Here is a 23476-nt window from a genome sequence, read left to right on the forward strand (position 1 = left end):
CTGCACATGGATCCTCATCTCTGTACAAAGTGACAAAATCATAGCTACAAAAAACGTTCATCAGGAGTCGTCTGAGAGCGGAGAAATGCAGCTTTAAGCAGAGAATGAGAAACGTCAAAAGACATTTAATGGTCTTATTTGATTGACAGCACCTTCCTGGAAGACATCACGTTGTGTTACAGCATCACACGGTCCTGTTTGTTTCCTCCAGCCTGCTGCTGAGGCTTCATCAAAATGATAAATAATTTTTTTTTACAGCCGTGATGTCGTCTCTCTGCCAGAAACAAATACGGCATCATAAGAGCCATTAGTTTTATTTTCCAGAATAATGTGTCTCAGTGGAGGAGTGATGGTGCTCGAGCTGTGCAGTAATGTGTCTGATTCTTTGCACGGAGGGAGTTTATGGCCTTGACGAAAAAAAAAAAAAAAAAAAGCCTCTGGAAACTTCAAATCTGCATCATCATCATCATCGATCAGAAAAACAAGTCTGATCTTCTCTTCTCCTCTGACTCGTGGACAGGGCCGTATTAAGACATAAAGAGCACTGAGAGCCAGTGGGCGTTTGAAAAGAGACGCTCATTATGGGATGTTTCCTCGCTGAGAAACACTCGTGGTTTCTCTCGCTGGATATGAAGCATCGATTTTTTTTTTTTCTGTTGGGGTTCACAGAGAAAAGCATTAGTGGCCAACGGATGATGCTGGATCACGAAATGGAGTGTGTGTGTGTGTGTGTGTGTGTGTGTGTGTGTGTGTGTGTGTGTGTGAAGCACTCAGTGGGGACTGTGTTTGGCTGTGTCCTAGATTCACAGAAGCCAAATGATAATGAGCTAAGATTGATGCTCGCCCTCTTCTTCTCTCTCTCTCTTTGTGTCCCCAGCTTTCCTCCCTTTTTTCTTACTTCCTCCACGTTTCTTGCATCACCTCACTTTTCCCGTCTTTGTCCGTCTCCTCTCTTTTTTTTTTCTGTCAGGTCTTTTCCTCTCTGCTCTGCGTCTTATCGTCTGTCTTTCTCTTGTATCCACGTCCTGTTCCAGATTTGGGGCGAAAGAGTTAGGCTGGGATTTTGTCACAAAACAATTAGCCCAAAGCCTTTGAGTCGGTTTGCTTTTTTTTTGGTTTCTAAACACTTTTGGTGAAGCACAAATTTGATGAACAGCTTTCTGCTGAGACTGTGCCAGACTTGGAAAATGGGATAGAGAGAGATGCAGGAAGAAGAAGGGGGACAAATGATGAAGGGGGTCTCTCCATAGCAGCAGGACGTCCCACCAACGATCCAGAAGAAAACCAACAGACTTTACAAACTGGAGAAAATATTTTCTTTAGTCTAAATTCAGCAAGTGAATGAAGTTTAAAGGCTTTATATGTGATTTTTTCATCCAGTAGATGTCGCCCTTGAGCACCAGCATGAAACCAAAACAACTGGCGCTGCATTGTTGTGTTAGCATGCTAATGCTAGCGATCTTTATTATGCTGGTATCTTCACACTGCATGTAAATTTACCTGAAATGAGCGTGATCTAGAAACACAGTTAAGCAGTGAGTACAGTATGTTATTCTTCTTTTCTCTAGTCCCTCAATTAAACAACTTTTATACACGAGGGGAGGAGTCAGCCGGCCGTCCTGGCGATGTAAACAAAGTGAAGATAGGACTCTGAAAACTCTGAAAACATCACAGACAGTGGGACTCGGGTGTTACACCCATTGTAGACAGTCATGACTCACAGAGTTATTTTCAGAGGAGATACTTGATTTATATTATATTGAAGTGTGAAAAATCACATTTAACTTTAAGCAACTTTATAAAAATGTGCTGATTTACAGACTTCTATTTAACAATGTCAGTACATCAGAGGTATCTTAATAAACCAGGGTCATTAGAGCTCAAAATGAGTGCGCACTTCCTGAGAGTTTTGGGGCATCATAATGCCCTCAGGGTGGTTCACCAAACTTCCCTCTGAAGACCCAAACACTCTCTGGCTCTTGACCCGCAATGTTTTTATTTGCAGCCACAAGGGGCAGCAATGATCCACTTCCACATCAGAGTTTAACGATGCTCTGTGAGAAGTGTTCTCAGGATGTTACTGAAGGGAAAAGACGTGTGGACTAATTGGATTGTTTTATAAAAACGTATGTGGAGTATCGGCCCCCCCCACACCCCATCGGCCAAGTGGATCATCCAGTCCTCAACTGGCCCATCTTGTAAACTGATTCAATGATTGTCCCACTTATATTTAATCATGGTGATTAAGGTATCGCTGCAGGTGATGCCTTACAGGTACATGAATTATAAATGAGTGATACTGCGACTATAAATGGACACAGGTGTTTGTAATGCCAGCTGCTCTGGCGGCGCTGCACTTGAGCTGCTGTAACTGTTGCACGACTTCTTTGCGTTGACAATCTAACGAGAGGAGCAGGCAGAATTTAAGACATCCAGTCAAAAGCACATTTTGAGATCTTTGGTTAGTCAAAGAGTTAAAGGGTGGAAGTAGCTCAGTCATTAGGGACTTAGGTTGGGAACTGGAGGGTCACCGGTTCAAGTCCAAATCTGGAAATTGGTTTGGTAGTTGGAGAGCGGCCAGTTTACTTCCTGAGCACTGCAGAGGTGCCCTTGAGCAAGGCTCTGTACGCCCCCTACCAGCTCAGGATCCCTCGCTGTGTGCAGCCCCCTCACTCCAACATCTCTCCATCAGTGCAGGTCCACAGGATCCTGTTTGTGCATGTGTGTGTGTATTTCAGCCTGTGTGTTTTACTAACAGAGTGTAAAACTGAATTTCCCCTCACAGGATTAATAAAGTATATGTTCTTCTTCTTCTACTACTTCTTTAAAAAACAGTCCTCAAATCTTTCAGGAAAATATTTCTACTTAATTGTGTAACTGTGAAGTTGCTGTATGTGTCATGTGACATAATGTTTAATTGAACGTTTCTTTGTGCTGCAGGACCGATGGTTTTGGCGTCTGAGGAACAACAAGGTGCAGGAGGGTTATCCCATGCAGATTGATCAGTTCTGGAAGGGTCTGCCTCCTCGCATCGACGCTGCCTACGAGAGATCAGACGGCAAATTCGTCTTCTTTAAAGGTACGAGGATCAAACATCATTATGTTACAGTCACACTAGGTCTACCTTGAGATGGTAACAACCTTTAAAAACAATTAACGTTAAAAGTATTATACAGTAAAGCTCTGTTTCCAACAAGCGGTCCTGTTCAGTTCGCTTCTGGCAGTGTTTCCACTCTCAAAAGTTGGGAATTGTACCAATTCTCATGTGACAGCGGTAATAAATGGATTATCACAAAACACACCATGTTCAAATATCCGGTGGATTTCAAGAGTAATTTCAAGGCTGTTTATGTTTTTTGCGACTATAATGTCAGCATGTAGCAGCGCCTCATGGACGACCTCGGAGGGGCTGACCTCTGCTGGACGTCCTCCATCGTCCTCCATCGATGTGTGGCGCTGCTGTGATGTCACACTATTTCCTACATGGGTTACAATGCAAAACTGTACCAAACCAAACCGGACCGCTTGGTGGAAACGGGGCTTTAATCACTTTAGAAGAAGACATAATTCATGAACTACACTTCCTGAGTGAATTGGCTTTGAGTACTGTCTATGAACTGTAGCCATAGTAACCAAGCTTTTGCACATGGTGCTGCAACAGTCCTGACTCCTGCGTCCTTTAATAATGCTGTCAATGGTATGGTGACCAAAGGTCCCGATTTAGCCTGGGGCGGTCCCGTCTTCAAACTCTGGGTCCCGAGTCCCCACAAATATCTATAAATCACTAATATGTCCCGATGTTGATCAGTCCCTGTCCCGGTTTTAACCAACAAAAACAACACATCATGCTAACAACATTGATTTGTCTGTATGTCAATCAATCTCGAGGTTGCAGCTGTTGCTTAGCTAGCCTAGCGTAGCATGCTAACAGTAGCTGCTGCGTAACGACAAGTGGGCGAGTTGTTAATGCCTAAAAGGAGGTCACTGATTTCCAAAGAGCTCCAGGAGTGTTACAACTTCCTTTGAAAACTACCAGCCCAATGACCATGCTGCTTTTTGCACACGCTGCAGGTGTCTGTTTTCAGTCACCTGCGGCAGAAATGCAGACATACAAAGCCAAATTAAAACGAGCAAACACAAACGGTGGGAACAGGCCGGTGACAAACTTTGACAGGCTGCTCAGGAGGGCGCCTTGTGTGACCAGTGAAGGTCGATACATCTCGGTACGGTAAAACCAAAGGGTCCTAATTAGGAGGCTTGAAAATATGGTCACCGTATGTGCAGGAGAATGTTTGTTGTTCTCCTCAGAGGGGCGGCATCACTGCTTGTCACCTACAGCAGCACAGTCCCGTCGAGGTAAAACCATGAACCTGTTTATTGCTCTTTTTTGTCACTTCAGTTTCATAATTTAAAAAACATATACATGACTAAACGCATTGAGCTAACAGATGGCTGGAGGAAGGTGTTAACAGTGAGAAACTGGCTCTACACCCTTTTACCATGACTATATGTTGCTTAAGAACACATCCTGGTGTAGTGTCACCTCATCTCTGTACAAGATGTTTTAATCGCTCGCTCACTTGCAGCTCTAATTAGCTAACTTTCCATGTTGTGAGAATTATGTTTCTGTCCGTCAGGCGACTGCAGCACTGCGACAGAGTTTGCTGGGGTTAATTAGTTCTAAATTATTTAACATCAGTTAAAAAAACGGGTCATTGCACGTTTGATCTCCAAGTTTTGATTGTGTGTGTGTTGCTTTAATTTTCTTTGAAGAAGCACAAGCACGTCCCCTTTGGCTGAGTTGGACTTTTTCTCGCCGAGCAGCTGCAAAAAAAAAAAGAAAAAAAAAAATCAGACGACTTTGCTCACAATCTGCAGAGGAGTAACCTCATATCTGTGTCCACCATCTGCTCCGGTGTTATTAGACCCTGTCCTGCTCTCCACAAGCCCCCCCCCCCCCCCCCCCTCCTCCTGCTCCTGGAAATATATTTAATAAAGTGTGAAATAGAGAATGGCAAGGCAGCGGGGAGCACCCAGCCTAAAGTAATAGAATTTCAGTCTATGTATGAAACCTCCCTCATCCCCCATCTCACTCACTTTCTCTGAAACTCACTCTCTCTCTCTCATACACACACACACACACACACACACACACACACACACACACACACACACACACACACACACACACACACACACACACACACACACACACACACACACACACACACACACGCACAAACACCGGCATCTTCTGACAGAGTGTTCTGCTATCTCAGCCAGCCAGGAGCAGATATTAATAGCTTTGCTCTCTCAGCTGCCGGCCCTCTCTCTCTCTCTCCCTCTCCCTCTCTCTCTCCCTCTCTCTCTCTCCCTCTCTCTCTCTCTCTCTCTCTCTCTCTCTCTCACACACACACACACACACACACACACACACACAGAAATATGGACACACAATGACACAGCTCTTCCTATGACACACACACACACAAACACATGCACTTGCTTCTTGCACAAAGTTGGCCGGGTGCAGAGAGACGTTTAGAGATAACACACACACACACACACACACACAAAGAATTAGGAGGATAAGTTGTTTGTCTGTGTGTGTGTGTGTGTGTGTGTGTGTGTGTGTGTGTGTGTGTGTGTGTGTGTGTGTGTGTGTGTGTGTGTGTGTGTGTGTGTGTGTGTGTGTGTGTGTGTGTGTGTGTGTGTGTGTGTGTGTGTGTGTTTTGTGTTTGCAGGTGATTCTCCTCTCTGTACACTCCTGCAGAGCTGCATTTTAAATCTTCTACTTTTACAGTGTTGATGATGTTTAGGGTGCACCTTTAAAAAAAACACACTTCTCAATAATCCAGGTCTGACCATAAGAGGAGACAGCCACATTTACTTTGGCTAAGAAGTCAATCTATAAGATTCTCAGAAAAGTAGATTTGAATTATACATTTTTTACCAAATTAGGTTTAAACAAAACTTGTTCTGATGTAAAATGTGAGGGTCCTCTGTTTAACAGGGTTGCACCCAGAAAGTGGACCAAACATTAAGCGATAGAAACCACTCTCAGCAGACCAAGCTGTAAAAGACAAAATAAAAAACAATGTGTTGGGTCTGCCTTCACCTTAAACGAAGTGTGTAACATGCATGTGATGTCAGGTTTTTTGTCATGTGTTTTTTTTTAAGTGAAGTCTGAAGTCTGAACACGAGATGAAAAAAAGTCACATATGATCACGTGAGTCTCTGTGAGATCTCGTTGTCTGTTGACTCACCACTGTGAAATCGTCGCTACAAAAAGCATGTATGTTGTCTCAAGGTGTGGCCGAATCGTCAAGTGTGTGCGTTCGGAGGATAAGCACATTAAAGGAGCAGTATGTAACTCTGCCTCCTAGTGTTTAAAATGGGTACTGCAGTCCAAATTCTAAACATCGTAGAGAGCTGTCTCCCCCCCCCCCCCCCCCCCTCCTCCCTAGAGCAGATGCTCACGCAGGTCACCATGTGGTGGACTCTGAAGCTTCAGTGTTTATCCAGCTCTGCATGGGTCTGTAAACCTTTCTGTGTTCTAACCTCTCTCCATTTTTCAAAAGCATCTCCAATATTGATCCTAGTTTGAGCACGTTTCTGCTCGTGGAGCTTATTAGAAACATGCAGAGGCTTTTTAGGTCGGGTACAATCACTTCTATCTGAACCACTTCTCTTGCCCGCTTCCATCACTGCAACACCTGTTGACCTGATAACTGCTCTCATAGCTGACAAACCGAGGGGCGTCCAAAACGGCCGTGTGGGGGGGACTTATGTCTGTGGTCTCCCACGTTTTTAAAATCGGTTAAGATTTGAAAATCATCTATTGTGTATTCAGACTATAACAGAAGTCAGCATGAAGTCACCAGATTTGGTGTTCGCAGGTGATTTTTTCTTTCAGTCTTCAGAGTTTTTTCGTTTCGTTTTCAGCTCGGTGTGTTGAGGTTGAAAAGACCGTCAGGGCCGCTGTGGAGATGTACGCACTCATTGGTTACAGGAGACATTACGATGATAAAAGAACCTGTTAAAGGTCACCCTCGTCTTCAGTGTCTCCTCAGTGATATGAAATGTTCATTAAAAAAAAAGTCAGACTGCTTAAAAGGGCCCCGAGGAACGCTTCCTGTCTGAACAGGATGAAGTTAAAATGTATGTGTCTTATCTTACTCGTCTTGTATTAATCGTCCTCGTGTTTTTATTACTTTATTGAAGATAATAGCAGTTTAACTCAGTTTCTGTCTAGTCAGGATCGTCTAACGCAGTAAGCCAAATAAAAGAGCTTTAATAGAGCAGCTCTTTATTAAACCTCTTCTTTATGTCTCGTAGTATTTTCCAGCAGCCGTCTTCTGAATAAGATCCTCAGAGGAGATGTTTATAAAGTGTGTCAGGAAGCAGCTGCTGCTCTCTGTCACACTTTATACAAATCAAAAATAATGTCGATTTTTGGTCTAACTTATAAATTAGGTTTTCATCTCTGGGGTTTTGTCCGCCTGCATGCAGGATATTTAAGAATCCTGTGAACACTCAAATCAGCCCTTCGGTCAGATAACAGGAGAACAGGACCGTTAGGAAGTGTGCTGGTGATTCAGTCATTGTGAGTTTGTTACCTGACGATGAGTCCAGCCGTGGCACCTGGTGCGTGGAGCTAAACAGCCAAGACAAAGGAGATGAATATAGATTTTAGAGCCCGATGCTCCAAACTACAAGTCCACAGTTGTTACTAAAAGACAATCGTAGATTCCAAATTGACCTTTGAGAAGAAATGTACAGTAAGAAGGAGCGTCAACTTTTTTGTCTCAGAAAACGCTCTCGCTTTCACATCGATAAAAAACTTTGATGATTTGGTTTATTAGAGCTGTCTCTTGTTTCATGGTTTGGTAACCCGCCTTTAAAAACTAAAACTCTCTTCATAAAATCGTCAAATGGGCGAATAAACTTACAGGTGAGTCCAACCTGTCAGATCTTTACTCTTTACAGCTGCAGCCTAAGACGAGCCCTATTCTCCACGACCGTCCTCTAGGAGGCTTTCAGCTTCTTTGCTCCTGACCCCCAATTTCCACATACTCTGAGCACGGTCCATCTGTGCTGTGCAGTACGCCGCCATTCACTGCCACTCTAGTAAATGATTGTGTTTCCACAGCGAGCACAAGATGATGCACTTTAACCGTGCCAGGATATTTTACACAGTGGATGTCTGTGTGAGGACTTAAACTGATTTAATGGATGATGTTTGTTCTCATGTATTCTCTCTCTGCTCTTTATAACCTTGAATTTGTGTTTTTATGTGATGTATGTTTCTTTGGAACGCTGAATCTTCTGTCTGCACAATTTACCTTTCTACTTTCTAGTTACCAATAAAGAAGCCTTGAACCTTGAACCTTGGAATAATCACTGATTAGATTTTGTTGATGATCTTTGATTTTAACATCTTTAGATAGATAGATAGATAGATAGATACTTTATTGATCCCGAGGGAAAGCATCCAGTAGCAGGTTACAAATACGTACATGACATGAAACATTTGTTACAAATTAACCACAAAACCGACGCCCCCCCCATACATATATATTAACCTGAAAAAAAGATTTAAGAATACCCCAAGATGAATCAAAATTTTTCATCAATGTTTAAAAAGAAGAAAATTATCAAAAAACAGACATTAAATAACAGTTAGTGCAAACATTAAAGGTGCGATTTAAATAATTTAGGTTATCATTAAATTGTCCAACTTTAATGATAACCTCAATTTTTAAAAACATTTTAAAAATAAACTTTATAGTCATTTGTACATTTCAAAGATCCTCTCCTCTCTGAGTGCTTTCTAAGCTTTATGTCCCTTTTATCGTTGACCTTATTAAGACTGACTCTTCCTTCCACCGTTGACGAGGATCACAACCAGACATTGTACATTTGTTTTATCTCTAATTGTACATTTCCTAACAGTTAACGCCGTGTCAGTGGAACCCGTAACAAGAAGCTACAAAACAAAGATATTTACTTCAGCGCTGATGACTTCCCTGTGTCATCGAAATCTCTGACCCGTCTTTCCCCGCCTCTCTCCCATGATAGGTGATAAGTACTGGGTATTTAAGGAGGTGACAGCCGAGCCCGGTTACCCCCACAGCCTGGTGGAGCTGGGCAGCTGCCTCCCCAAAGACGGAATCGACACGGCACTGCGCTGGGAGCCGGTCGGGAAAACCTACTTTTTCAAAGGAGACCAGTACTGGCGCTACAACGAGGAGAAACGCACGGCCGACCCAGGATACCCCAAACCCATCACCGTGTGGAAGGGGATCCCCGACGGACCGCAGGGGGCCTTCATCAGCAGGGAGGGATGTGAGTATCCTCCAGCGCTGGAACATGACTCATTATTATTCACTTTTCAAACAGATTTAAAGTTTTAATACCCTGCTTAGCTGTAGCTTTTGCTGAGTTTGACCAACATTTCAGACAGCTGACATATTGTACTTTGAATCTAAGCTGTATCTAAACAGCAAGCGAGCGTTAGATATCACGTCGTATCATGCGGCATCTGACGACCGCATTTGACACCTAATACTTTTATTTTGAAGGTGGAGAAACTTTGGTGCGGTGCTGTGTATTGAGGAGCCGACTAAAGTTTTGTCTTCTTGTTAAAACAAAGTCAGAGCACAGAAAACATTTCAGTCACAGATTTGGATTTTATTAATGTACCTTTATCTCCACTTTGCAAAACAAGCTAACGAGCTCTGCGGAGCGCCCTCGTTCCTGCTCCTCGTTTATGTGTACGCGATGGAATGATAGGAAAGTAGAATCAAGCTGCTGCACAATGACTCACATGAAGCTAACAAATAGGAAACACTGGAATAAAGCTGATTTTCTCGCTGACGCTGACTCATGGCACGCCGTTAGGACACTTGTTAGATGTAACAGTAATGCAGCATCACAGTGTTTGCAGGCGCTCACATAAGAGAGCTGTTGTTTCTCTGTATATATATCTATATATATATCAGGACTATTGTGTCACACATACAGGTCAGACACACGTTTATTTAAAGGTACATTTCATATTATTGGTGACGTTTAATGATCAACTGATGGAACAATCTTCCAACATGCTGCAGCTTTAACAAGCTTCAGTTCAGAAGGTGAAGAGACTGTTTCTGTTCTGAATGGATGAATATCTCTTAAATAATGTAGAGAAACATATCGACTGTTCTACGACACCTTAGAGGAAAAATCAGTCAACGGAGTCAATCAGTCATCGTTCATTGAAGATGTCAGACTAACAGTGGGTCAGCCGGTCTCTTGATGATTCACTTCATTCACACTGAATCGTCTTCTTTCTTCAACACCGTGTTTTTACTCGGGAAGCAGAAAACGCCACAAGCAAAGATGCAGACTCACACACACCCACATACACACACTGTCTGCTGGAAGAAAGGTGCCCATCATCACTGCTGCCTGTCGAGGTGTGACCCCATGACCTTGGGGGCTGCCGAGAGTGTGTGTGTGTGTGTGTGTGTGTGTGTGTGTGTGTGTGTGTGTGGGACAGGGTTGGTGGGGCGTGATGTCTTGGTGTCAGATGAGAAGATGTCCTGCAGGAACTACGAAGGCATCTGACGTGTGTGTGTGTGTGTGTGTGTGTGTGTGGGTGTGTGTGTGTGTGTGTGTGTGTGTGTGTGTGTGTGTGTGTGTGTGTGTGTGTGTGTGTGTGTGTGTGTGTGTGTGTGTGTGTGTGTGTGTGTGTGTGTGTGTGTGTGTGTGTGTGTGTGTGTGTGTGTGTGTGTGTGTGTGTGTGTGTGTGTGTGTGTGTGTGTGTGTGTGTGTGTGTGTGTGTTTCCTTTGGGCTGTTTGGAGGTGATGGACCAGACACAAAAACAGACATCAGAAGAAAACCTCTGGAGGGTTTTCTGATGGTTAGACGTGACTGTGTATATATATTTGTGTGTGTGTGTGTGTCTGGTTTAGCCTACTTCTGGGGACACATTTCAAACTAAAGACCAGTTATTTATGCAACGCTTCATCCAATCGGGGACAAAAACAATGTCCCCCGTATGGGAAAAAGCTGATTGTTTGGTTAGTGGTTAGGTTAAGGTTAGTCTATGTAATGTCCCTTAAAGGGGCGCCATTAAACGTGTGTGTGTATGTGTGTTTTCCCTGATCTTATATTCTCAGTGCGGTGTAAAAGTATTTTCAGGACACTGAACCTCAACACTAAAACATATGAAATGATCAGATCAGATCAGTGGAGCCTCGAGGCATCATCGTTTTTGAATCCGTGGGAAAAGGCTGCATTTTAATTCTTTAAATCAAAATATTGACATTCACCCCTGCCGGCTTTGCTTATCCCGTCTCACCCCTGTAACGCCTCCACTACTACCTCGGATGGCGGCACAGAGGTGGGATCACTTCACTCCCCAAAACTCCTCCATGACATTCACAGTGAAGGTGAGACATCGCAGGGTCGTAAATATCACGCCTTGAACTGGCGATCTGTATAGGGCTAAAGACAACCTCAGCTGCTGCGCTGTCATTGGCTGGAGGAAACACACCAACTCCCCGCCCAGAAACGTCCCGAGTCAACCAAAACAAACGAGAACAGTAAAATCCAGTCAGAGGACAGGGTCTCTGCAGACACAGTCACCACCACCACAGAAGGGATGATGGAGCAGCTTCACTTTAGGAGAAGTCTGTATTTTAGTTTTTCAGAAAAATCAGCTGACAAAACTGAAGTCAGAGTTGAGAGATGACATCTGATAATCAAGTTGTTCGCTGCACTTGTGTGGACTTATGTTTATGGAGATGAATAAAATTATCAATATTTGTAACACCAGAGTACCCAACAGAGATTCTACATTTATATTCAGTAGAGACTAAAAACACGGCAACATAATCTAAAAGGTATTTTCGCTTCTTAAAACCTTGATCACATCTGTCTGTATTCTCCCCCCCCCCCCCTCACATTCAGTCCTATTTGTCTCCCAGCTACAGATTCAGTCTCCCAGGCATTACATAACATTACCCTTCAATAAAAAACAACTGCTGCTGGGACTGAAATACTGTAGCTGCCTATAACTGCTGTGTCATGATAGAAATGTGTTGCCTCTAATGAGATTCTGTGCCACGGGGATGTTCGGGGAGCGGAGGGCACTGATGGATGTTTTTCAGTTTAAAGAGAAAGCTGTTATTAAAAAGCTGAGGACAGTGTTTGCCTCTGTTGTGCATTTATGTGACGCTCTCCTGAGCTTTGAGGAATTAAGCAAACAGAAAACAAGAGTGCAGAGCCACTTTTCTGTGTAACAAATAGACTGTAAATACAAAGTGGACGCAGCCAGAGTCAGTGCATTGAACCTGCAGTGAATCTAATGGCCAGCAGGGGGTTTGATTGTGTGCAAGTCAATGCTGAATGAGCCTTCTTCTACGTTGACTCAGTAAATGTTTACCCAATAAGAATTCTCTGGACTAGTTTCAATTTGTTTGAAATCCAGCATGATGTTCGTTTTCTTAATCAGGGTGCCATTAGTAAAAGAGTTGAAAAAGCAGGCTATGCTTTTTGATGTTGCTTCTTGGGGTTGATGGGTTGATACCATTTTGACCCTTTCCAGGATAGCAGTATACATCTACCGTCTTATCCCCACATGGTCCCCCCTGGCTCCAAAGCACAGAATGGCTACAACCAAATTACCCAAGTCAAGGCACCGAAACATTAATCCACCAAAAAGTGGTCACAGTGGCCCGTGTTGGAAATATGCCCATTTCATAGAGCAGTGGTTCGCAACTGGTCTAGTCTCAGGACCCACCACCAACTCCTTCATGGAAATCCTGACCCAAATTACAGAAATGTGTCCACCAAGCAGATTTACTGAATGTAGAGTTTGGATCTCAGACGGTATAGAACAAAATAACAGAACAAAAAAAACATGTTTCAAAAGTGTATACTGTTTATACTTTTTGACACCATTTTTTTTTGTTCAGGCACATCTTCACAACCCAATGAAAATGGCTTAGAGTACATTTGAGCTGAACCTCGTGAAAATGGTTTTAAGGTGAACCGGTCGTCTTTTTTAAGTTGGTTTATTAGGTGATATGGTGGACTTTTGGTTTCAATTGACTGGTGGCTTATCTGATCTGTAAACTTTCACTTTAAACGATTGGTACTTCCTGTTTGTAGCGATGCCAGCTGCATGGTTGGTGTTCATGCGGTGGTGGAACAAACTTCTAAACTCCGTTCGATCTGCAGAGTCCCTCTGCACCTTCAAGAAAAAGCTAAAGATCCAGCTCTTTCATGAATACCTAAGACCATAATGATGGTAATGACGATGGTTTTTGTTTGATAACGACGACTTATAAGATGGTTTCTATACTGATTAGAGCTCTCAAGAACTGCCCTCAATGTTGTGCTTTGCCTCTGGTCACTTCCTGTCAGCACCTGTGTGTCCAATCAGACTCAAAGCTGATCGTTTGCTCTTACTGACATTGTTTCCTCCTCTCTAGATCCTTGCTTGTGTTGTTCTTACTCTCTGATGTTCGTCGCTTTGAATAAAAGTATCTGCTTAGTGAATTGTAGAATATTATGCATTTTGTTACCTTTTTTATGATGTAGTGATTCTTTAACTCTTCCTGTAAAAACTAATTTTACTTTTCTGTTTTCTTCCCTCCCACTCCTCCACTTCATCCTCCATGCCACCTTTTCCCTCCATCACATGCTCCTCCTCCTCCTCAGACTACACATACTTCTACAAGGGGAAGGAGTACTGGAAGTTTGACAACCAGAAGCTGATGGTGGAACCCGGATACCCTAAGTCCATCTTGCGTGACTGGATGGGCTGCGACCAGTCTGACATGGAGCGCTCTGGCAGCAAGGGTAACCGTGGCGACCGTCAGCTGCCTCTGGACGACGTGGACATCATGGTGACCATCAATGACGTCCCAACGACTGTCAACGCCATCGCCGTGGTGATCCCCTGCATCCTGTCACTGTGCATCCTGGTGCTGGTGTACACCATTTTCCAGTTTAAAAACAAAGGAGTGCAGCAGAACACCATGACGCCACACTACTACAAATACCCGGTTCAGGAGTGGGTATGACAGGCAACTCTCTTTTGAAGACGTCAGTGGTTGAGGGTTGATGGTGGTCAAGCAGTCGACACGTTGTTGGCTGGCAACCAGGAACGCTGGCGAAAAACAATGGAAGATCAATTCTGACAGATACGTAAATGTGCTAGCTAGAAACAAAACGACGCACACTTAAAATACTCTACAAAGTAGATTTAGACATTGGCTCCGAGTGTTTGTGTGTTTGTGCGACAGAGAAGGCCCGTCTTGTGACTAAAGCACTTCAGTGTTAAACAGCAAGTTCACTGACTTTGTGTTTTTCCGTTCGCCAGTCAGAGAGGGAGCTTTAAACAAACTGAGGACAGCGCGGAAAAGTCTTCATGGACTCCCATCGGATGTGATTGGCTAAGACGAGACAAACAACAGATTTCTTGTCGTCTGACACCTGATTTGCTGACAACTTCTCCGGCATAGTGAATCGGGGTCTTTGGAGCGATACTGAACTTTTACTACTACTTTTGGGACCTACAACACGACTCTCCTTCTCAGCGGAAAGAAAAATATCAAGAAATAGGATTTGGGGCAGGAAGAATCTGCTCCTTAAAGCCACAAACCACCTCCAAGTCTGTCCCTACAACAGCTTGTACACTTGAACTACTTCAATTATTAAGACAGATAAAAAAAATAATGGGGAAAAAAAAGAAATAGTTAAAAATATCAAACTTGAAGAAAAACTTCGGTAGAAAGGCCATAACTTAAAGAAAACCACTGATCTCTCCTTGGATCGTGAATTAAGTTTAGGTTGTTTATACATTTTTTAATCTGTTGAATTTTCAAAGAGGACCTTTTTCTCCCGTGTTTTCACTCAACACAACAAAAACATTTCATCACCATCATCTTTGTCCTGTCAATTTAAAACCACCCTGAGCTAGTCACACAGAAAGGCTTGGATTGATGCTGTTTGGAAAGATGGGTTTTTTGGTAGACGTAGAATCCTAAGTCATCGACGTATAACAATATCCCAGATTTATAAACGGTCAGGATCAAACGTTTAACTAGTTGCACACAGCGGGGCTGGTATTTGTGATATTGCTGAAATTGAAACTTACTAACCTTACTCTCAAACTTAAGAATACAAGGTTTTAATCAGGTCTCCTTCAACTTTAAAAGGCTCTATGGTATCTAAGCAGAGTTATTGTTGAGTTAATCTCAGACTCTTGGGTTTCTAAAACAGTTTAGTTTGCAGAAGATCACTGGTTATGATTAGAGATGTAACGATACGTTTATCTCCCGATGCTTTACAATATTGGGTCCAGGAAGCGATTTTATCACGATTTTTTAACTTTTATAAAGAAAGGAGATTGAAGTTAATTTCTGAATAAATATTCTTTTATTTCAATTCTCTGAAGTTAAAATGTAAAATATCCCTTTTCCTAATTTTTTTAAAATAATATATTTAAAACTTTGAACAATGTTCAGGACTTATAGTTACATTCAGCGCCCTCTGCGGTCAACAAAGAGTCTGCCTATGTTTGTTTTTTTTCTACAGATTTGTCTGGGGCTTTTTATGCCTTTATTTGGATAGGACAGATAATCAGATAGAGAGAGCGTGAAGACCGTAACCTAATTGCCAGGGCCAGGCCATAGGCGCCACAAAGGCATCGTACATTTTAGTCTTAACGATTTTAAATTGTCCATATCTGAATCGAGTTTTAATCAAATTTTTAGGTGTCGTTGCATCCCCTATAATGCTGAAAATAATATTGTGGGCATTTTAGTTGAGCATTATCAGACTCTATACAGCACTTTGCGTTTTTAAATTTGAAGTGGTTCAAAGCTGGCGATCCACATTCCTTTTCTTTCCACCACTTAAAAAAAAATCTTGAAGCAGATTAATGTCAGACAGTTTTCGTTGGATTTCTATAAATTATGCTACGCCGATGTTCATTTGACATGGTAGTTGCTGCTTAAGGTATCCAGTATTTCACGCTTATAGAGCAAACCTTCTGAGAAAAAAGGCTAAATAAACTTTAAGGATTTTTAAGGTCAGATCAGAGGGTAATTGTGTGTGTTTGACTGAACATGCATTTTAATAATCACTCAAGAGCTGCTCTAAATGTTAATATATCACTTTGCTTGCAGCTGGAGTGTTTCTCCGCAAAGTTTCTGAATTTTTAAATCCTAGATTGGATCTTCAGAACATGTGCGAGTGTAGTTCTTTGTAGTTTGCCGGGCCATAGTCAGACGAGTTAGTTTGTTCTTTGAGACTGACTTATCCTCATTTGTACTTTTCACTTTCTCCAAACTCTACTGAGGACGGAGGCTTGAAAGAATTGAAAAAGGCAAGCAAAAGAAGGGAAGAGTAAGAAGAAGTAAAAGGATGTGAGGATTTGAATAGACAAAAGGGGAAGAGAGGGATGCACAGAGGATTTATGCAGGTCTGTATTAGTATGCTGGCTGTGGCACGGCGACATCGACCAAGCTTAATGAAGTACTTCTGTTCACAAAGCTCTAATAGGGGCTACTCGCCCTCCACATCCCTGGCTTTAATCCGACTGTCTTCCCTTTTGTTATTTCCCACTGTCCTCTTGTAATTTTCCCATCCGTCTGACCTCTCCTCTGTCAGCTGTGCTCTCTGTTGTTCAGTCTTTACCCCTTTTCACCTTCTCTTCTGTCCATCTGTGCTGCTTTCTCTCAACACTCACTTTACATCTTGAAGCTATAGCGCCTTACAATAATTATCAAAACACCAAATGTATACCGTCTGCAAAACACTCAACCTTACATGTTCTAACAAAGATTAAAAAAGATGACATTAGTCATTACTTTTGTTAGGATTTCTTGTTGTGTTTGACCTTAAATTGTCAACTTTTACATCACAGAATGATCTGTCGACATACTTAGAGGCAAGTCCAGTTTATCTGCAAAGTTCAACTGATTGTAATTCAAAATGCTGCACGCATGATATTTAAGGCATTCAAAGAAGGTACCAGAAGGACGTATTAAAGGATACAAATAAGGTTTGAAGAGTTGAAAATAAAAATGTTTTTTAGTAAGAATTGCATTTCAAATAATTTAGAGTTAAAAGAGTTTTGGTTTCGGGTTTGTGGAGTATAAAAACCCAACAATGTTTCACCAGGATTGGTTTTGACTCGGGACAGTCTGCAGAAATTATCCCTGACCGTTTAAGCGGTCCTAAAATCATATTACAAAGCAGAAAATCAGTCACAGGACCCTCTTATTTTAAACCTAACAGTATTTTAAAGATAATTTTTTGACAAAAAGGAAGTCTTTGTAAAGGTCTGAGAACTCAACTGAGGGACCATTTACAAGTTGTGATGCAACTTGTTCTTCAAGTTTGGATATATATATATATATATATATATATATATATATATATATCTTTGTGTCGTCTACATATCATGACAAGCTGTAGCAGCTTCTCTCACTTTACGGATTGGAGCTATTATGTCAAACGGAAGAGGACTAAGAATGGAGCCTTGGGGGACTCCAGATATATTTTTACATTGCTCCTCGAGTATTAAAAACGTTTTGCATTTTTGTTGCATTATAGTTTAGGTAATTGACATCAAATTAAGGTTTTAAAGTAAGCGGGATCTGTCACAAAATCAAAAAAGACCATCTTCTTCTGACTCTAGTTTAGTCAACTTTCTGAATTACAGAAGGAAAGTGAAGACTTACCCCCTCCAGAAATATGAAAATCTTGTTACATTAACAAGAACAAGCTGTTTCTCAAGTCTTAAACTACTGCCATTTAGAGGATGGGACATGTTAAGTTCCTATATTCAAATGTAAATTAGATTTATCCATTAAAAGATGCAACAGGAGCGATGCACGCACAAATAGGTAGACGTGAGTCATCTTATTTAAATCTCAAATCCTCATAATGCCTTTCTTTATACAGCCGCACTGCAGTTCCAATTTAGCATGCTTTATTTATACACAAACTGCTCATTAGGAAGTCATTAACTCCAGTATGAGTCACTCAGAGGTCAGTCCCCTCCCCTGAGGGGGTTTAGAGTCCCCCATCCATGACCTCCTACCCCAGGCTAGAAATCACAGTTGCAGGGCGAGAAGGAAATCCCGACTGAGTCACTGTTTCTGCAGACTTTGTATTAGTGAAGGGTTTTAATGCCTGACTTTAGCAAAGGAAGAGATTAGTAAAAAAAAATAATTTGATATTTTAGAAAATGCTTTGTCATCAGGCCAACAACCATTATCTTGTTCCTGAAAAGCTTTAGAGAGTAGTTATATATCTATACTTTCCATATATACACCCACACACAATCCCACATTAATAATGCAGTACGGTGCATCCCATCGTTCCACATCATTTTCAAGGCTACTTTACATTTAAAAGGTACATTATGCCTGCTTCTGTACATCTGCCTCTCTGTCTGCCTCTACCCTTGTTCTTCTTCTCCTTCGCTCAGCTTTGTACCGTGTTCACCGAGCTCTCCGTCCTGCAGTAATTGAATGTGTTTTCGCTGCATATCCTTGCAATTACTCGCTGCCGTCGAGAGCGTTTCAGCACATGCAGCATTCAGCACAAATCGATGCCGTTCAATATCCCACAGCGCTATTCCGACTTTGTTCTCAAGGGTGTACAATAAACACAGAACAAGACATTCTGCTCCTTTTACCTTGAAGCCTATATAGAGCGCACACGCTCTGTCTGCTGGGAGGGTTGTAGAAACATGAATGTCTATCCAAAGAAAATTGCCTATTGGACCAATCTTGTCTTTCTCTTTGTGTTTACTCAGCTTTACTGTGATCTGGACAGAACTGCTGGTTTCAAGTCAAAAATATGAATTTGTTCGACTTTAGGGCAGCAAAAATTTAAAAGTTTTTTCCCAAACGGAGATGGCCAACATCTAGATGAAGTAAAGGCTCACATGCTAGGCTGCAACTAACAGTTGCACAGGATGAAATCTGAAGTTGCTCGTTCATTGTCAGCCAACAAGGCAACTTATTTATATCGCACGTTTCAAAGTTCTTCTTCATTCAAACAGAAAAGTTAAAATCAAAGGAGCTCAAATATATTAGTCCAAGCAGAAAAAAATACAGTGCTGTTTTGATAGCTGAAATGAATTTGGGTTATTGAACTAATTTGATAAATGGCAGCGGGTGAGTTGATTGACCGAGTGTGTGGGGTAATAAAGAATCAAGGAAACATCCTGAAACCACTGCATGAAGTTTTAGTTGACTTACTTACCCAAGTGGAAACCAGCTCAGCATGAAGCTTTAAATGATGAGAAAGTTCCCGGTTTTTGCTTCCGTGCAGCTCTAAAGCAACAAGAGTGTAGACACTGAGACATCTTTGTACTCGTAACGGCGGCTCTCAGCTGTGCGGTTTCACCACTTGACATCGGTGCACACTTGGTCTATAGCAGAGCTCCAGGCTAGTCGTGTAGCGTTGCAGGTTTGTCATCAGCTGTTTTGTTGCTCTTTGTGATTTAACATGAGAGACGGAGAGCATCTCTGCGCTTTCTTCCCTGAGGGGGTTGTAACCTTTCCCTGAGCTAATGAGGGGGTTTCCATCCCACTTCACCACACACGCCCAAATTAATTTCACTCACTTTCACTTCTCTGTTGTGCTTGATGCTGTTTCATCGTGTTAATGACAGAGGTGAGGTTGATGGTGAAATTGACGTGCATACAGGATTACTTTTCTTAACGGTCACTACTTGCTTTTGGTTTGATATGCAGGCAGAATAAACAGACATTTGTTTTGTACGTTGGAGTCGCTGCACTGATGTAATCTTGGATTAAGTGCCTTGCTTCACGGCACTTCAGCAGTAGAAGTTAAAAGAGAGAAACGCACATCTCATGCAGTTCCTTATACTCATTTTTACAGCTCTTTCTGGGTGTTAAAGCTCAATATTTTCTGGTCGGTTTTTGTATTTTTTCTGTTGCAGTCAAGGCTCCTGCTGCCTGTGTTTATTTGACAATGAATGACTCCGGTTCACACATCATACTCATCAGGTTTCAATGGTTTTACGAGGGAAAATATGTGGAGGTTGGCTTGTTGAGTCGCCAGAAGCTTTTTTTTTGTTGGGCCTCACTTGAGGGGTCTAAATGATCAAAAGGTGCAAAATGTTCAGGACAATTCTCGAAGGTATTGCTTCAACCGGCAGCCGCAAAACAAGTCAGGAGTAGACGATAATCTTCTTTGTACGTTTTTTACTTTGGAGTCTGGTGGCTTTGATGAGAGTAGAGTAAAGGCTGTTCTTGAGAGGTCTGCGACTTGTAAAAATTTGATGAAAAGCAGGATCACGTGACTTTTAAGGAACAAAATACATCAGTCGCATTGTTATAAACGCGTTGGCTCTGACAGCCTTACTTTCATTGCTTCCCATCTAAGAAGAAGCTACAAAGAAAATGGTCCACATGTCAAATTATATATCGTGTTTGATGACCCGTTAGCTTCCATCAGACCACAAATAACATAACCATCCAGTGAGTAGTGAGACTAACCAGGTAACGTTGTGTGTATTTTATTAGCCGACCACTTTTGTAGAGTTTACATTGATGTTACTACTCATTTTTAAGCCAAAAAAACCCAATGCTTACAGTACAGGTGGAGCGCAACGCCGGTGCTCTCACCTTCAGCATCATGAATATTGACCTCAATCAAGTAGATGTATCCTTTTTTAGGATCCCTACAATTTCATCAGCCCATTTGTTGATTAGTTTTGAAGAAAGTTCTCGTATCAAAGGAAGGTTTCCAGTCTATTTAGTCATTTTCACGCAAAATTCACCAGACGCTATACTCGCACTCTTTTGTGGTGTCACTGAAAAATGGCCGCCATGTGAATATGGTCTAGTTAGTACAATCTTTTGCAGCTGTTGGCTGGAGCAATCCACTTCACAGTCACAGTACTTCTTAAACCTGTTAGTAACTTAGACCTAAAAGTTTGTTAAAAAATGGGATCTATAGTTTGAGAATACGAGAGTAAACTCTTTATAGCAGACAGCAATGTGTTGGATATTAACACGGGGTTGGTGATCAGGTAAAACAACCTTTCCATCATACTTTGCCTAAACAAATCCAATCACATTTGGCTAAGATATGCAAATCATTCCTTCTGGGTTTAAGAGAAACCAGCCCCGTGTATCCAGTGAAGTCTGAAAGTGTGTATATATTTACTGAGATTTACAGCAGAATAGCAGTTTACAAGAGTACAGTGTATTCAGCAGATGTCTGTTTGTGGAAATGGAAGAAGGTACTTGAAAACGTACTGTTGTGATTTATTGTTCGCTTATTCATGCTACTTACACATACGGACAAACTATATGTACATGAGGTTTTTCAAAGTATGTGGTGGACACTCTGGTCCACAGCTCTTCTGTTTGAAACATATTTAATCACCTGGGTTCTGGTTTTTGCCTCAGAGGGCAAAGGGTCCTCTGAAAATCTGCCTCTTTTATGGTTATTGTGAGCAGACCTGGGACAAACTGCCACTGAACGGTACCTCATTTACACTGTTGGATTTATACTGTCTACACCTGCCACAGCTCCATCCTCTTCATCCTCGGTTTCACAATCCTTGTGCAGTTGTCATGTTGGCATTCCTTTCAATTCAAAAGACAAATGAAGGAAGACGGGTCGACAGTGGCAGGCGGACAGGTTCAAAACAACCGTGGTCTCTGACAGCTTGTTGGTATCTTCAGCTTGGGGTCGTTTTGTCCAAGGTCTGGTGGTGTTCTGGTGGCTTTGGACAACAGTGAGTTGCCTTTAAAGGTAGACTTAGTGATCTGAGATCGCCACTTCCAAACAAGGGGGGAAAAAATATGACGGAGAATCAGGGCCACTTTAAAAACTAAAAAATCTGAATAAAGTTGTAATAATACGAGAATAAAGCCGTAAGAGAAAGAAATGAGGAACGTCCAGAAGCAAGGTGTGAACCTCCAGTGTTGAAATGTGAAGCCATTATGTAAAAAACTGCAGTTCCTAGAGTGTCCACTTGGGGCTGGGGAACATGTTTACAGCCTCATACAAGAAAGGAATTTGGTATCAATAGCGCCTGTCTTTATTGGAACACAAGAGTTTTGCTTAAAACAGGGCGGGCTCAGATGACTACCAAGTTTGCCAGGAGGCTAAAGGCTCGCCTTAACCCTGCCTCTTCTCCTGTTTCATATCAGTCAAAAGTATGACTTGTGACATTAAAGCATATAGGCTAACCATAGATCAAAGGTACGACTTTTTCCTCCTAGTATTACAACATTTTTTAAAACGTGGCCCTTACACTCCGTCATAAAAAAAATAGGTTATTTAAGAGAAACGATCAAAGCGAGTTGACCGATTTAATCTCCTTTAGAAAGTGTCCAGGGGTTTGTTTTTAGTGGTTCTTTTGGTCCACACGCTGTCTCATGTGTTCCTTCAGAAAAATCTTTTATAAGTCAAATAGTCAGAGCTTAAAGAGCATCATATGTGAAGAGAACAAACCCACCTCGTACAAACTGTGAGTTTGGAGAGTGGCGTCACGTGGCTAAGTCTTCCTTTAACTTGCCTGTTGTTGCCTTTAGTTTCTAACTTTTCTCTTTTCTTAAAAAAAAAATATATATATACGTAGGAGAATAAAAACATATCAAAGGTAGTCTGGGAAGACTTTTTAAGTAACAAAATATATGAAAGTTCTTTGGATAATATCACCACTACTACTACTACTACTGCTTCTAGGGAGATTTTATCAGATATAGCTTTAAGAGAGATTCGATTCTGTTTGTTTTTCTTATGAAGAAAAAGACGATTTTTCTGTAAATACCTTCAGATTTCGGTTTGGTTTTTGGGTTTTTTGACTAAATGGGTTGATTATAAAATCAAAATGAAAAAAATCTAACCTTGGCTCACCTCTTTACATGCAAAACGATGCACCGTTTCTTTTATAGAAGTTCTCATGTAGTCCTTTTCAGTCGGAAATCAAATATCAGATGATGTAAATAAAAAAGAACAACAGAAGCTTTTGAAAAGTTTTTCTATTTTTATTTCTCTTATTTAAGATGGAAGTCTTCATCCTTTGCACATCATTTTTATGACGATGCTTATGTTGGATAGGCATGTTTACGTTGTTTACTTGAAGATTATTCTGTGATTCGAGTTTGATTTCTGACAAGACAAAATTTGATTCTTTAAAACACTGACATGACTGGAAGAGAGATGATTTTCTTTTTCTATGTTTTGTTTTTCTGTCCCACGCCAATTATATATCAATAACACCATGTTCTGTTAACGATGAAATGTCAATAAAAGTGAAAACTTCATTGTCTCAGATTTGTTTTTGATTGACAGATGAATCAACACATTTAGAATAATCATTTTAAGATTTCCAATGGACTGGAAATCCGTTGGGGTCTCCCCACGCTGGTGCGTATCCTGCCGACAACTCGTCACTGAATGTTAAAC

At 41.6% G+C, this 23476-nt stretch overlaps 1 protein-coding gene across 1 annotated transcript in view; it reads left to right on the forward strand.

The window, feature by feature from the left end:
• Positions 1–23334, forward strand: part of mmp24 (matrix metallopeptidase 24) — a 69539-nt gene extending 46205 nt beyond the window's left edge. The window contains exons 8-10 of the mRNA XM_020653063.3: positions 2941–3079; positions 9082–9348; positions 13718–23334. Coding sequence (XP_020508719.1) covers positions 2941–3079; positions 9082–9348; positions 13718–14082 — 771 coding nt within the window. The 3' untranslated portion in view covers positions 14083–23334. The remainder of the gene's footprint in view (positions 1–2940; positions 3080–9081; positions 9349–13717) is intronic.
• Positions 23335–23476: the final 142 nt, after the last annotated feature.

Source organism: Labrus bergylta, chromosome 5 (assembly GCF_963930695.1).
Source record: "Labrus bergylta chromosome 5, fLabBer1.1, whole genome shotgun sequence".
Lineage (NCBI taxonomy): Eukaryota > Metazoa > Chordata > Actinopteri > Labriformes > Labridae > Labrus > Labrus bergylta.